Source organism: Pyrgilauda ruficollis, unplaced genomic scaffold, assembly GCF_017590135.1.
Source record: "Pyrgilauda ruficollis isolate IOZ18807 unplaced genomic scaffold, ASM1759013v1 scaffold22, whole genome shotgun sequence".
NCBI lineage: Eukaryota > Metazoa > Chordata > Aves > Passeriformes > Passeridae > Pyrgilauda > Pyrgilauda ruficollis.
This window is the reverse complement of record NW_024521428.1, coordinates 721,995-736,271: the sequence shown is the minus strand read 5'-3', so window position 1 is coordinate 736,271 and position 14,277 is coordinate 721,995. Positions and strand designations below refer to the sequence as shown.

Below are 14,277 nucleotides of genomic sequence, written 5' to 3'. Positions count from 1 at the left end.
AATGAAAAATGTGTGCCCTTTAAAGTAGGCATTGCTCCTTCCAAACACCTACTCAAACAGGCATAAAAAGTCTCTTTAAGAACACGTAATTACAAGCCGTAACACCTAGGTTCTACTATTTGCTCTGGTAGTCCTTCACATCCAGTTTTAAATTTATGGAAGCACAGAATTGTTAGGGTTGGAAGGGATCTCTGGTGATCAACTCATCCAACCTTCTTGCCAAGGCAGGGTCACCTAGAGCAGGTGCCAAAGAATGCATCCACGTGGGGTTTGAATGTCTCCAGAGGGAGACTCCATAAGACCCCTGGGCAGCTGTGCCAGTGCTCTGCCACCCTTACGTGGCAGAAGTCCTTCCTCATGCTGGGGTGAAACTTGTTGCAGTTTTATTTCAGGCCATTACTCCTTGTTCTGTCGCTGGGCAGTGATGAAAAGTCTGGCACCGTCCTACTGGCATCCGCCGCATTTAATTTATAAGTAATTTACATCACTTTGTGTTTCCATCAAGGTATTAAAAACAGGGTCTTAAATCGCTACGTTTCTGCCCGAGCACGTCATCCTTCACCTCACACTCTCCTTACTTAGGGTGGCAGCGAGACACGCGCCTGCAGCACTGCTTTGCCCTTAGGAGCCCTTCAGGAACAGGGAAGAGCGGGGTGCACTCGTCCTGCAGCCGTATCCCTTCCCCTTTCCCCTTTTTATAAGGCGGAGAACACGAGGCCGGCAGCGATACGCACTCCCCAGCCCACGGCTCGTCCCAGGCGGGCTCGGCCGCTGAGGCACCGGGCCTTGGGTTCAGCCCCGCCCGTTCCCCGGGGCGGCGCTCCGTGACGGACGGGCCGAGCCCGGCGAGCCCGGCGTGCCGGGATGACGGAGGCGGAAGCGGCTCGGGGAGGATGTAGCGGCGCTGGCAGCGGCTGTGGCGCCGCGATCTCCCCGCCCCTGCAGCCGGCCGGCCCCGCCATGGAGGTAACGCGGCGGGCGGCGCGGCTTGGGCAGAGGGGCCGCGGAGCCCTGGGGGTCACCGCAGCTGGGGCGGGTGCGGAGGGGGCGGTGCGTGACCTTGGCATGTAGCACGGGGGACCGGGGACGGTGCGGACCAGCCCCTCCCACTCCGCGGGTTCCTTTCCCTTCCCGCGGTGACGGGCGGAGAAGCCCGTGGGCCACTGGGCGCCCTTCGCCGCCGCCGCCTCGCAGCCCCCGAGGGTAGCGCAGCAGTGAGGGAGGCCGGGGGTGGGAAGGGGGCCCTGCCGATGCCTCTGCCCTGCGGAAATGCGAGCGCCGGTACGGGCTACGAGGGGCTTGTTCTGTGCCCCTCCTGTTAGAAGGTGGGGACATGGCCCTGTTGGCATGGGCTGGGAGAGCGGGCAACGCTAACTCCAGGAGAGCGACACTCGGGTGACACACCCGAGGCCAGGACGTCGAGTGGTTACCGTGTGGCAGCACCCACGGGCCAGCAAGGGTTCCTGCTCCGCTGAGGTGACCCGATGTGTTAACAGGACGTCAGCTGTGAAACACCTACCAACGCAAACAAATAAAACCACTGAAGTGTCTGGGTCTAGTGAGGCTTTTATGAACACCAAGGAAAATCCAAAAGCAGCATTGAGGAATTTTAAGTTCACACATTAAATTAACTCTCCTCTGCTGCTCATGTGCCACTTTTTAATAGAGGTTCAGTGCCATTGTTCCTTGAAGCAGTCACAATTCGAATTGTGGTTTATGTGAGTCTTGGTGCACTTAGAGTTGGTGATGTCTAATAGTTGCACACTGCTCAGAAGATTGCTGTTCATGATGTCCACTACTGCCACAGTTCACAGCAATATGGCTAATATATTGCATTTATGCAATATATATTAGCAAATTGGTTGCTAATTTATGCATTGGTTGGGCTTTCTAAGAGTATGTTAAGCTATTGCAAAAGTAAGGGATAGATAGCAGTTAAAATACATCGAACATCTTGAAGTGTGGCATGGAAACCCCTTAGTGTAGCGGGTAAAGTAGGCTTGAAATAAAATCTAAAAAAAGAATGTATGTATGTGTGTACATATATATACATATATATGTATATCTCAGTAAACTATGAAAGCATCCAGATTTCAGAATGGTGGACTAGGAACCATGCAGGACTGTGTTGTGCTTAAAAGCATACTTAGTAGCTGCTGGCTCACTGCTTGGATGCAGCTAATCTATGAAAAGCTCAGGGTTTTTCGGTAGCTCATCCTCCTCATTTTTCTTCTAACTCAACTGGGTGAAGCCCTCTACATGAGCTGCCTCTGGTTTCTGTTACCAGAAAAGCAAAACTGGATGCATCATTTTACACAGTATGTGGTTCTGCTTCTGTATGTATTAGCTTAAAGGAGTAAAAGTATTGTGAGAAAAAAATTCATCTGACCTTGATGTAGTAGGGAGAGTGGTGAGCTATCATTTTCTCAACAGTACATGCAGTTTGTTATCATTCATTATGCTGTCCAAGTGCTAAAATACTAGGAGTGTAAATGTTGACAAAGTTTTACAGGCTAAGAAAATCTGAAACTTTATAGCTTTTTTTCCTAATGCTGTACAGCGCATTTTTTTTTAAGTTTCTTTTTTCCATCTTAAAAAAAACCCCAAACACTTAGCATATGTGTACATAGATAGATGTGTACATAACTGCCTTTGTCCTTGGTCTGTACTTGAACTCATATTTCTAAAGATGATACTTTTTATCTGTATCACCTGTTCTGTCTCAATTATTCGTGATTGTCCATTTTCACAGTGTTCAGATCTAGTTTGGTTCTTCCTTAGTTTCTACTATAAGAGTTTTGATTTTTTTGGCAGAATGAAGAGAGTAGCAGAACAAAAGTGAGTGTAGGTGTGTATACATACACACTCACACACACAAACATCTAGATATGTAAAAATGTAAATATTTATATATATATATACCTCTTCACTTTTATACTCATGCACATATGATAGATAGTATGAAGAAAAAAGTAGGGTAAAGGTGAAGGTTTGGAAATTCTATTCCTAAGGTATTGGAAGCGTCTGTTCCCTTTCCCTTCGCAGCATCGTGGCTGCGTACATTTCTTTGTGTTCCTGATTATACGTAAGCATATCCCATCTAAACAACTGTAAAGTAACAGTCTCCCAGATTAGATGTGTGGGAGTTTACAGTAGAAGGCATTTTGCATGTATTTTAGGGACAGAGAGCCCAGAATTTGCAGAGCCTTTTCAGATATGGTTGTCAGGCCAGCAATCCTAGTGGGCGCTAGTATGTTTAAAAAAAGGTAGAGAAGGGTTATAATTTGTCCGAATGAGCCCTGACTTTGCCGAATCTTTTGGAATATATTTGATAGGCTAACAATTGTAGTGATAAATCAGTGTGTTTAAGAAGTAAACAGTAAACAAAAAAAGATTAGGAGCTTGTGTGGTTCAAAAGTTCCCAAGGTTTGATTTAACTACAGCTCTTCTACAAGTTTTTTTGGGGTTGGTTTTTTTTTTTTTTTGTTTGTTTTTGTTGTTGTTGTTTGGGGTTTTTTGGGGTGTTTTGTTGGTTTGGGTTTGGGTTTGGGTTTTTTGTTTTTGTTGTTCTTGCTTTTTTTTTTTAATGACTCTTTTAAGAACAGGATAGTGAGTCATGCTTTTGAAACTGCTTGTACATAAAATTAATTTACAATACCGTATCAGCTCTAGATGTCCATTCAGTAATGGAATCATAAAGTCATTCTGGTTTGATCACTGGGAGCTTTCTATTCTGCTGTTCTCATAATCATAGTAGATCTTTTTCTACTATGTTTCTGAGTCACCCTACAAATACATGTTGTTTTAAAAATTTTGTTTTACTTCTTTTCTTGGGCTTTTGCTATATTCAGTTCCTCTCTGTTTGGAGACTTTCAGTTAGTTATTTTGGTAGTCTTACACTGAAAAGTCTGCTACTGCAGCTTGTACTTTATTTTGTACTTTGTTGTAGGTTCAAGATGCTGGGCAGGAGATGGTGGCGTCTTCTGGCCCACCAGGATCAGGCAAATCAAAGGTAATCAGTCCTCACAAACCTAATTTATTTGGATAGCAGTAGTTGCAAGGCTTAGCATGCAAGCTGTGACTAATAGGAAGACAAAGATATTTTTAACATTTCTTCTAGGCAGGAAAAATTAACTTATAAACATTAAGATAAAGTGCTTTGGAAACCATGAGGGAAAAAAATATCTCTTTTTGGTATGTTCACTTCCTGTTATATTTGATAAATTATTAATAGCATCCAGTTTTGGCAGCAGTCTGTTTCATAATGGACACAGACATCTTTACATACATTTGAAGTAAATTTAAACAATGATAATGTTAGGTCAGTATGCTATTTTCAGAATATTGTTCAAATTGTATTACTGAATTGTAATCCTTCCTGAGATTTCCTAACCAATGCTGCCCAATTGTGTGCTTCAGAATTGTTTCAGAAAAGTACAGAATGAGGAGTAGTTTCTGTTACTGTAATTGAAATAACAGAATTGGATAACAGAACATCAGTAACTTGGACTGTTATTCTTCTTTGAAATGTTACACTTCTTGCAAATGTGTGGTAAGAGTTACTTGTCCTAAAATTCAGCTTTTTGGAAGTCAGATGCTAAAATGCCTTGTTTCTGTTTCCCTCTGGGTTAGAGGAAACTGGTTTCTCTGATACATACTTTCTTTACAGCTGGACACATTGCCCAAAGAAGACCTCATCAAGTTTGCAAAAAAGCAAATGATGCTTATACAGAAAGCGAAGTCAAGATGTGCAGGTATCTTACTGGAAAGTGCAATTTCTGCCTTAATGCGTGGCACTGCCTGACCTTTTCAAATATCACTGTGTGGTTTTGATAGGTAGATTTAAATTCTAAGCAAAAATACTAGATTTTATTTTTCTTCAATTTTGCTATTTATGGTGGGAGGATAAGGACCGAAGTAATTTGATTAAGAAAGAGAAGAAAAGAAGCATTGCTTTTGTCAGGTATTAAATTAATTTTGGTCTGAGAGTATGGCATGATGGAACAGTGTAGCTTTTGGAAAAGTTGAAGTGGGATTTGTCATTGTCTCTTCCCCATATTGGTGGAGGTTGCTTTTCAGGAAGCAAATGGGAGGAGGAATGTCTGGGGGGGTTTGCATAATTAATAGAGTATTGTTTGTTGTAGAGTGCAGTGACTTCTGTAAGATAGATTGCTACTTTATATTTGATCATTTATTGCTTTAACAAGAAGTTGTAAAATATACCAAACAAAATTTTATGCTTAACACCTAAAAGTACCTGTAAATCTGTGCTCTCATGTGCTGTCCTTGTCCGCTCTGCAGTCTCTTTTCCTCCAGTGGCCCACTACTTGGACTGGTGTCATTTCCCCTTGTTTGGAATGGCAGTTATGCCGACTGCTGGTAGCTGCCCTCTGAAACAATAAGGATACAGAAATGGGCTGTACCAGGCTTTTCCTCAGTGTGGTTATTCATAAGATCTTGTTCTTCTGCTTGCTGCCTATTTTTAGAGAAACAGTAGAAACCGAGTATCTTTCCTCTGATTTAAATTGACCATTAAATAGAAGGTAAGATGGATGATCTTCAGAAGAATTTCTATCTGTTGTCCCTCTATCCAAGCCAGGAAGTTTTGCTTCCTCAGGAAACCATGCTCAGTGTCAGGACTGGAAAAGTAGTACTGAATATTTGTTCTCTTTCTGTAAGTCCTGTCTATCACTCAGTAACAAACAAAAATTGGTGAACTAAAAGCCTTCTCTGATTTGAATAGAAGTGTTGTCAGGCGCAGGATTTACTAAAATTTGCTACTGTGATGCAGCATCAATTAATACTGTAACATTTCTTTACATTTTAAGAGCTGGAGAAAGAAATTGAAGAACTCAGATCTAAAGCAGCTACTGCAGGAGCTGATGATATTATTCAGGTAGGAATATGTAATTGGTTTCTACTGTATTATGTATAGTTAGCTGAAACAAATCCACAGAAATAATTTGGTAAAAAATTAATAGCTTGAAAGCCATTATTCAAATTGAATGGAATCAATCTGCAGGAGTCCAAGACACTTCCTAAAACCATATTTTTTCGTTCTCCCCTCACATCCTTACTCCACTTGCCAGAAACGGTCTTGGTTCTGTGAGGAATAGTACAAAGTAGTACACATTCCAGGCAGAGCTTACCACAGCACTTCAGTACTTGAAGGGAGCTTATAAGATGTGGACAAACTTTTCAGCAGGGCTGTTGCAATAGAACAAGGGATAATGGAGTTTTAAACAAAAAGAGGGTTGATTTAGATCAGATATAACGAAGATTTTTTTTTTTTTTTATATAGAGGGCAGTGAAACATTGGAAAAGGTTGCTCACAGAGGTGGCAGATTTCCCCCCCACAACAGAAATATTGAAGATGAGGTTGAATGGGGGTTCTGAGCTACCTGATAGAGTTGAAGATGTCCCTGCTCACTGCAGGGGGGTTAGACTAGGTGGCCTTTAAAGGTCCCCACCCACCCAAACTATTCTCTGTGACTCTGTGAATATCCCCAGCAAGACTTTTCCTTGTTTGGCAGGTTAGACCAGCTTTTGTTTATTTTGGAGTGACCATTGCACAAAGACTTTAGCCATTTAGAAAAGTTCTGAGACAATAATTTGATGAGATTAGAAACACATAATTCAAATTGCATGTCACAAGAAATACGTTTAGGATTTGTTTTTCTCAAGATAAGGGTCATAGCATACAAAGGTGAAAATTGGTAGTGAGGAGGAATTTCTCAGTTATAGAATTGTTTTGAATAATTTGGATGGAGATTTCTTTTCTACGGAAAGGGAACTTCACCACCATCACCTGGTAATAAAAAGTTAGCTGATCACAAGTACAATTTTTAAAAGAACTCAACATCATTGTTTTAATCTCCGTGTTTCATATCAGTTTTATTTGGGCTGAAAGCAATTTTTAAATTGCTGACTTATGTGTTTATTTGATGAAAAGTGTCATAATCTATATGTGGGTTTCTACATTTTGCAGACATCACTGTTTCCATTGTTAAGAGACCCTTCTTTCAGTGATCTTTCTCATTTAATATTAGGCTCTCACAGAAAGGCTGGATGTGGTGCTTCTGGAAAAAGCTGAAAGTCAGCAGCAGTGCATAGCTCTGAAAAAAGAAAATGTTCAAATAAAGCAAGAAGCAGAGGTACTGAAATGAGCCACGGAACATTACTGAAATATTTCAGAATTTTATTTATTTTCTAGGTTTGCTTGTTGTGCATCTAATTTTAATCTTTTTCTTCACTTACCTTCACTTACTATCTCTTAAAAAAAATCTAAAAAAATATAAAGGCTTTATAAATTGAAGCATATTTTCTCTTTCCCCCTAGTTTATAATAATAAATAAAAAATTCTTATATATGCTGTCTAGATCCATAGCTGCATGAAGAATTTAGTCTGTGCATTAAAAGCCTACGTAGGCATCAATCAATCAATCAGCTCTGTCTTTCCATGGGAGCATGAGTTTACCTTTACAAGGTAAACCTTTAGATATTCATGTGAGGTTTACCTTTAGATAGTCATAAGAAAGAGCCTGTCAGCCAAGGCACCTATATGATATCAATAATCTCAATTAATAATAAAGTGAAGACTGAATTGCTTGCAATTGATGGACATTGTTATATTCCAGATACCTGAATGTGATACTTTAAAAGTAATCTAATCTTTAATACATTATCAGAATAGCTGCTAAAGCTGAAGTCTGTTGTGACCATTTTGTGAAATTATGCTGGTAAACGTGATCTAGAACTTAGAACTCTTTTCCTTTCTCATTTTGCAAATGTTCTTGTGCTCTGTGTAGTGTCTTCTGAATTGAGTTGTTCTGATACAGTTAGATATTTTAAAGCTATAGCAGTTTTTAAAACTGTGGACTGCTATGTTTTCTTATTCATTTTTGTAAACAGTTCACTTGGAAATTTTGTGTGCTAAATTACCAGTATTTAATAATTTGCTTGTTTGTTTAGGCTGCAGTAGCTAAAACAGAAGAATTGCAGAAGCAACTGGAACAATCAAGAACTGACTCTCTGGAAGAAATAAAAGTTCTGAAGAGTGAATTAGCAAATGCACAATGCAAGCATAATGAGGATTTAAAAAAGCTGAAGATGGAATTAGATGAACAAGTGAAGAAACAAATGGAGCTGGTGGAACAGGTTGAATGTTACAATGATAGTCAAAAAGAAGTTAAAAGATTACAAGATGATGTCCAAAGAATTAAATCTACTTATGAGGAGCAAATTTTGTGTCTTAAAAAGCAGTTGGAAGCTTTGAATGAAGACAAAAACAAAGAAGTGGCAAATCTGCAAGAAACTATTAAAAGCAACTCTCAGTGTTACCAGAATGAAATAAAAAATCTGAATGAGGAAGTTAAAAAATTAAAAACTGCTCATCAGGAAGAGGTGTCAGAACTAATGCATCAGATTGAAATATCATCTAAAGAAAATGAAGAAAAGCAAAATCAAATAAATCAGTTGCAGCATAATTTGGCAGAGAAAAATGCCAAGGATGAAATGCATGCTCAGGCTGACCAGCGTGAATATGACTTGGAGCAGCTGAGAGAAGTCTTACATAAAAATTTAGAAAACAAGATAGATGTTGCAGATAGACAAGAAGAACCTTGTATAAAAGCAAAAATGGAGGAAAAAGTTAGGTACCTGGAGCATAGTTTAGAAGAACTCCAGTCCCAACATAGTATATTAAAAGAGGAGTTAACTTATATGAGCAATGTCAAGATAAAACTGGAAGAGGAAATCCATCGTATGAAGGATGAGTACTTTCATGAGAGGGAAGACTTGGATTTTAAGATAAATGAATTGCAGCTTACTAAAGAAGATTACTGCTGTGTAATTGAAAAACTAAAATTGGAGCTTCAAGCAGCAGGACAGCACTATGAAACTGCTGCAAAAGAGCACAAATTAGAGATTCAGACTCTGAAAGAACAGCACCAGAGAGAAATTTCTGAACTAAATGAAACTTTATTATCTGGTTCTGAAAAAGAACAGATGGCATTAGTTTTTGAAATGCAGGAACTTAGAGAACAACTTGAAAAGGTAACTCAGGAGAAAGAAGAAGCAGTGTCCAATTACAACGGCCTAAGAGAAACAATGGAAACTCTGCAGGCTGAGCTAGGTGAATCTGCTGGAAAGATCAGCCAGGAGTTTGAATCAATGAAACAACAGCAAGCTTCTGATGTCAGTCAACTGCAACAGAAACTCCGAGCTGCTTTCAATGAAAGGGATGCTCTTCTTGAAAATGTAAATCGCCTCCAGGAAAAAGTAGAAAAATTGTCATCGTATCAGTTAGAGACAGAAGAACTTAAATGTAAAGTCATTAGTCTTCAGGAGGACAATAGTGCAATGACAAGCTCTCTTGACCAAAAAGAGATTACTGTAAAAAAACTGGAAGAGAAGATCACTGCTCTTACTGATCAAAACAGGGATGTTTTAAATGATATAAAATGCTTGGGTGAAGAGAGAGAAACCCTTCAGGAAACATGCAAACAAAAACAAGTTAAAATTCAGGAACTTCAACAAGAAGTAGATTGTGCTAACCAGCACAATAATGACCTGAAGCAAAAGGTAGAGGAATTAACAGAGAGACTGAACAAAGCTTTAATTTCTAAGGGTGAAAATGCTCAAATGCTAGAGCAATTAGAAAAACAGATTGAATCTCTGGTGCGTGATAAAGAACAGCTTTCATCTGAAGTGCACACTCTCCATGAGGAAAATAAGAAACTCATTCAGGAAAAATGTGAATTAAGTGAAGAGCTGGGAAAGACTACATCTGAAAAGGATAGTTGTTCAGTATTGAAAGAGCAGTCTGAAAACTTAGAAAAGAAACTACAAATGATGACTGCAGAAAAAGACCATATATCAACATTACTTGAAAATGAACAAGTGCACACATCCCTTGTAAGAACTCAGTTGTACCACCTACTTGAGCAAGTGGGATTCAGCATTTCAGATTCTAATGAAGAACATGATTCTCTTAACTTGTTAAAAATTGCAGATGAATGCTTGTCAAAAATTAAAGAAGAGCAGTCCCTTGCTCAACAAAAGGAGGAGGAAGTAATTAGGTTGCAGCAAGAAGTTGAGAGATTGGAGGAAGAAAATTCAGCTCAACATAGAGAACATAGATCCTTGATTCAGGATTTTGAACAAGAAAAGAATCTCTTGAGAGAAGAACTGGAAGGAGTGTTGTCTGAAAAAGAAGCGCTTCAACGTGATATCCAGGAGTTGAAAAATGCCAGTGAAAAAACAAGGATTGAAAATCAAGATCTTTTAGCTAATACTGAAGAGATGAGTCAAAAACTTGCTCTTTATGAAAGTCAAATACAAGAACAGCAAAAAGGATCTGAAAAACAAGACGACTTAAATTTCATTCTGGAACAAAAGGAAACTGAGCTTAGAAATGTGAAAGACGAACTGAGTTCTCTAAAGGTTATATTTTGTTATTGAAGTATAAAGACTAAACCTCTAAAGTCTTCAGAATTAAGGTTCAAAAAATACTTTCAATTCTCTCTTTTCTATTTTTTCTTTTTTTTTTCCCTTGGCCTGAAAGTGAGTCTCCCTTCTAGAAAGCACATATTTCTGAGTTTTCTAGCACCTCAGAATTCCCTTCTTTCCCCCAGGAAAAAAAGAATGGGAAAAAACCAATCATAATGCTTTTTTGACAAAAGTTGCTTGTAGCTGAACCTTCATTCCTATCAATATCCCTTGAAGCAATAAATTGACTAGATGGACTACCTAACCTCATAATCTTTCACCTCTAACTTTCTGTGGTTCCATCTCAAACAAAACTTCTTGATCTGCATTAGCTTCAGGTCTTGGGAATTGCTAGTTTTGTAAAGCTGACAGCTGCAGAATGAGGGCAGCTCCCCTTTTTTATCCTTGGACAGGATGGAAAGCAGTTCTTAAAAGATTGGAATTGTCTGCTTTCAGCATAACTGTACTTTCATCAAGCTGGTACAAATTTGTTCATAAAGGCTTTCCTGGTTGTAAGAACATAGTTTTAGCTGTAGCTGAAACTTTGGTGTCTTGTTAGGGACAAAACAGGTACCACAAAGAAATGTTTGTAATACTTCTTTTATCTTTGTTTATAATACAGAATTTAATGGAAACAATGACTGAGAAAACTGATCAACAGTCTTCAGTGGCAGAGCTTCAAGAAAAAATTGGTATCTTTCTCACTTTATTCTTTTATATAAATGGTCTGGCTTCTTTGGATTGTTACCTTTTCTTTCTTTGCATGATTGCCCTGTATTTTCACAAATCAAGGCAGATGGGGAAGTGGATATTAATGCATCTTCCTACAGTATTCCTTCCATGGAATTTGGGAATTAAAAATGCTAGCAATTTTGGGAATTTAAAATGTTAGCAATTTTAAGTTGAATATGATTTGGTACTTTTTAAGGCTTTTTGTTCCTCTGTATATCTGTCTATAAACAGTGTAGTGGATTTAATCTTTATTTTTTAATGTGGGAAATGTATCACTGAGAATCCCTGAGGCTACCAGAAGGAAAGGGAAGCAACGCTGCCAAAACTACTGTTGCTTTATTGCAGTTATCCCAACACAAGAGGAGGAAAATGCTTCTGAGTTGTTAAATTTATGTAGAAGTAGACAGGAATATTGCTCTTAACTGTGATGGAAGCTTCTGAAACAGGGGAAGATTGTCCAGGGAAAGATTGCTCCTAAGTTCTCTGTATGTCTGGATGTTTTAGCTTCAAATTAAATGCTTGACTGTATGAAACACTTGAACATCTCCCCCTGCTTTATATTTTGTTTGGTTTTAAAGTCATGCTGATGTTTGTGTTCTAATTGAATTTCATTTAATTTCATTTCATGGGAAGAAATGGAAAGGTATAATTTTTAACTTTCTTATGTATTTCTTTTAGGGATGCTCGAAAAAGAATCTGCTGAAAAAGGAGAGAAGCTAAATAAAATTAAAGTGGTTGCTGTGAAAGCAAAGAAAGAATTAGATGCCAGCCGAAAAGAGGTACCCTGACTAATTCCTAATATGAAGAAGATTTTGCATGGGGGCTTTGTTTTAATTGCACACACTTCTTTTTAATAAGATGCAGACTCTGAAGGAAGAGTTGGACTTGGTTCGATCAGAAAAAGATCAGTTGTCTGCTTCAATGAAAGATGTAATTCAAGGAGCTGAAAGCTATAAGGTAAGAATAGTGCTGTATTCACAAAAGACAGTAAACTGTCAGAAAATACTTTGGGTTTTAAGCCTAGCCTGGATATACAGTGCTATTTACTTGCACAATTATGTTTGGCAAAAGAAATTGTGTCAGTGCAGTTGAATACCAGAATCAAGAAATGTAAGGTTCTCTTCAGGGAACCATGCAGCTGCTGTCAGAAGAAAATGAGACACTTCCTTTCTACTGGAATGCTATTTTTAACCCTTTTGAATCTAGCATCATACATACCAAGCAATGTGTTGCTAGACAAAACATAAATCCCTGTGAATTCTGAAAAGTTCATAAAATCAAAGATCAGTTTGAAAATCCTTAAATGATAAAGACAAACTTGTGATTTCCTGGGAGCAAGTCTTCTTGGAGCACATCTCTGGGCACATGGAGCAGAAACAGGTGACTAGTCAGCGTTGCTTCCCCAAGAGAAAGCTGTTCCCTATAAAACTTAGGAGGAGAAGCTGAGGGAACTGAGGTTAGGTAGTGTGGAGAACAGCAGGCTCAGGGGAAGCTTATTGCTCTCTCCAAACACCTGAAAAGAGGGTGTAGTCAGGTGGGGATCAGTCTTTTCTCTCAAGCAACAAGATAGGACAGAGAGAAATGGTTTAGATTGGATATTAGGAACAATTTCTTTACAAGAAGGATGCCTGAGCATTAGAACAGAGAAGCAATGGGATCACCATCCCTGGTGGTATTTAAAATACAATAAGCAAGCACTTAGTATACAACTATATGAGGTAAACACAGCACTTAAGGACATATGTTAGTGGTGGATTTGGCAGTGCTGGGTTTACAGTTGGATTCTATGATCCTAAAGGTCATTTCCCATCTAAATGATTCTGTGACATCATTGAGAGTATTAACATCAACTCTTGTTCCTCCTTCTCCCCCCAAATACAAGAAAGACATTGATAACTGGAAGTGATTTCAGTAGAGAGATGACAGGTTGGTCAGGGGACTGGAATAAGTGATGAGAAGCTGCTCAGCCTGCAGAAAACTTCAAAGGAACCTGATAGGAGTCTTCCAGTACCTACAGAGACATTACGAAAACAGTCAGGTTATGAATGGTGGTGCAAGATAAGACAGTAGTCCTCAATTGAAGGGAAAGATTCCAACTGGATACATGAACAAACATTTTTATGCTATGAGAATGGTCAAGCTTTGGAATATGTTGCTTAGTGGAGTAGCCATCTCCATTTTTGGAGGCACGTCCTTGGAAAGACATGATTGGGCAAAGCTCTGAGCAACCTGGTCTCATCTCACTGCTGACCCTGTTTTAAGCAGGAGGGTGACACCTGCTGAGCTATCTTCCAACCTGAATTATTTTAGATGTCATGAACTGAAAGGGTTTTCTCCCAGAGCCTGTAATGGAATGATAGCTTTAATTTCATTCTGATATTTCTGATGTTGCAGTAAGACAACTCATGTAGTGAAATACTGGGTAAGCACACCTCAGAGATATAGAATGTGCTTATGCAATACGTCTTGTAAAAAATTATACCTTTGCGTTTGTATGTGTTAAGAATCTTTTGATGGAATACGACAAGCAAGGAGAGCAGCTGGATTCTGAAAAAGGCAGAGCAAATAATCTTGAACGTCAGGTAGAGGACCTCACAAGACAGCTACAGGTGTCATCCGAGCAGGTCAGTTCTGGATGTGGGTCTGATCTATTGATAAGTACCATAAAAATTAATTCTGCCTGTTGAGTGTAAGTCCTAATCATGTCATTGTTACTATAGTTTCATAACCTAAGTGTGTTTTAAATAGTAACTTGAAATTCAGAGTGGTTTGTTTGTTCCTTTTCAACATCTGATACCTTAGCTGGGCATACCTTATATTTATGACAAAGATAAATATATCTAGAATGTCTGACTTTGTCAATAGAAAGAGTTTAATTTATCCCAGGTCAACTCACAGAAAAGAGCAAATCATCTGTGGCTTGATTGTGGATCTACAGCTTTGCTGCAAGTATCAAACTTGCACTGTTTTTCTGACTGCACACCTACACTTCTTATGAAGTGCAGTAACCTTTAACTGAGACATTTTTTCTTCTATTTCTTAAAAAAAATGTGGCTT

The 14,277-nt window shown here is 38.9% G+C and overlaps 1 protein-coding gene across 2 annotated transcripts in view; it reads left to right on the top strand.

Moving 5' to 3' along the window:
* Positions 1-850: 850 nt before the first annotated feature.
* GCC2 (GRIP and coiled-coil domain containing 2) overlaps positions 851-14,277 on the top strand; it is a 31,755-nt gene continuing 18,328 nt past the window's right edge. Inside the window, exons 1-10 of one of the 2 annotated variants that reach the window (XM_041468465.1) lie at positions 851-966; positions 3,950-4,012; positions 4,670-4,754; positions 5,829-5,896; positions 7,050-7,154; positions 7,972-10,443; positions 11,111-11,180; positions 11,899-11,999; positions 12,079-12,177; positions 13,725-13,844. In XM_041468465.1, the coding sequence (XP_041324399.1) occupies positions 865-966; positions 3,950-4,012; positions 4,670-4,754; positions 5,829-5,896; positions 7,050-7,154; positions 7,972-10,443; positions 11,111-11,180; positions 11,899-11,999; positions 12,079-12,177; positions 13,725-13,844 (3,285 nt within the window). In that variant the 5' untranslated portion in view covers positions 851-864. The remainder of the gene's footprint in view (positions 967-3,949; positions 4,013-4,669; positions 4,755-5,828; positions 5,897-7,049; positions 7,155-7,971; positions 10,444-11,110; positions 11,181-11,898; positions 12,000-12,078; positions 12,178-13,724; positions 13,845-14,277) is intronic. The other variant, XM_041468466.1, reaches the window with a different exon arrangement.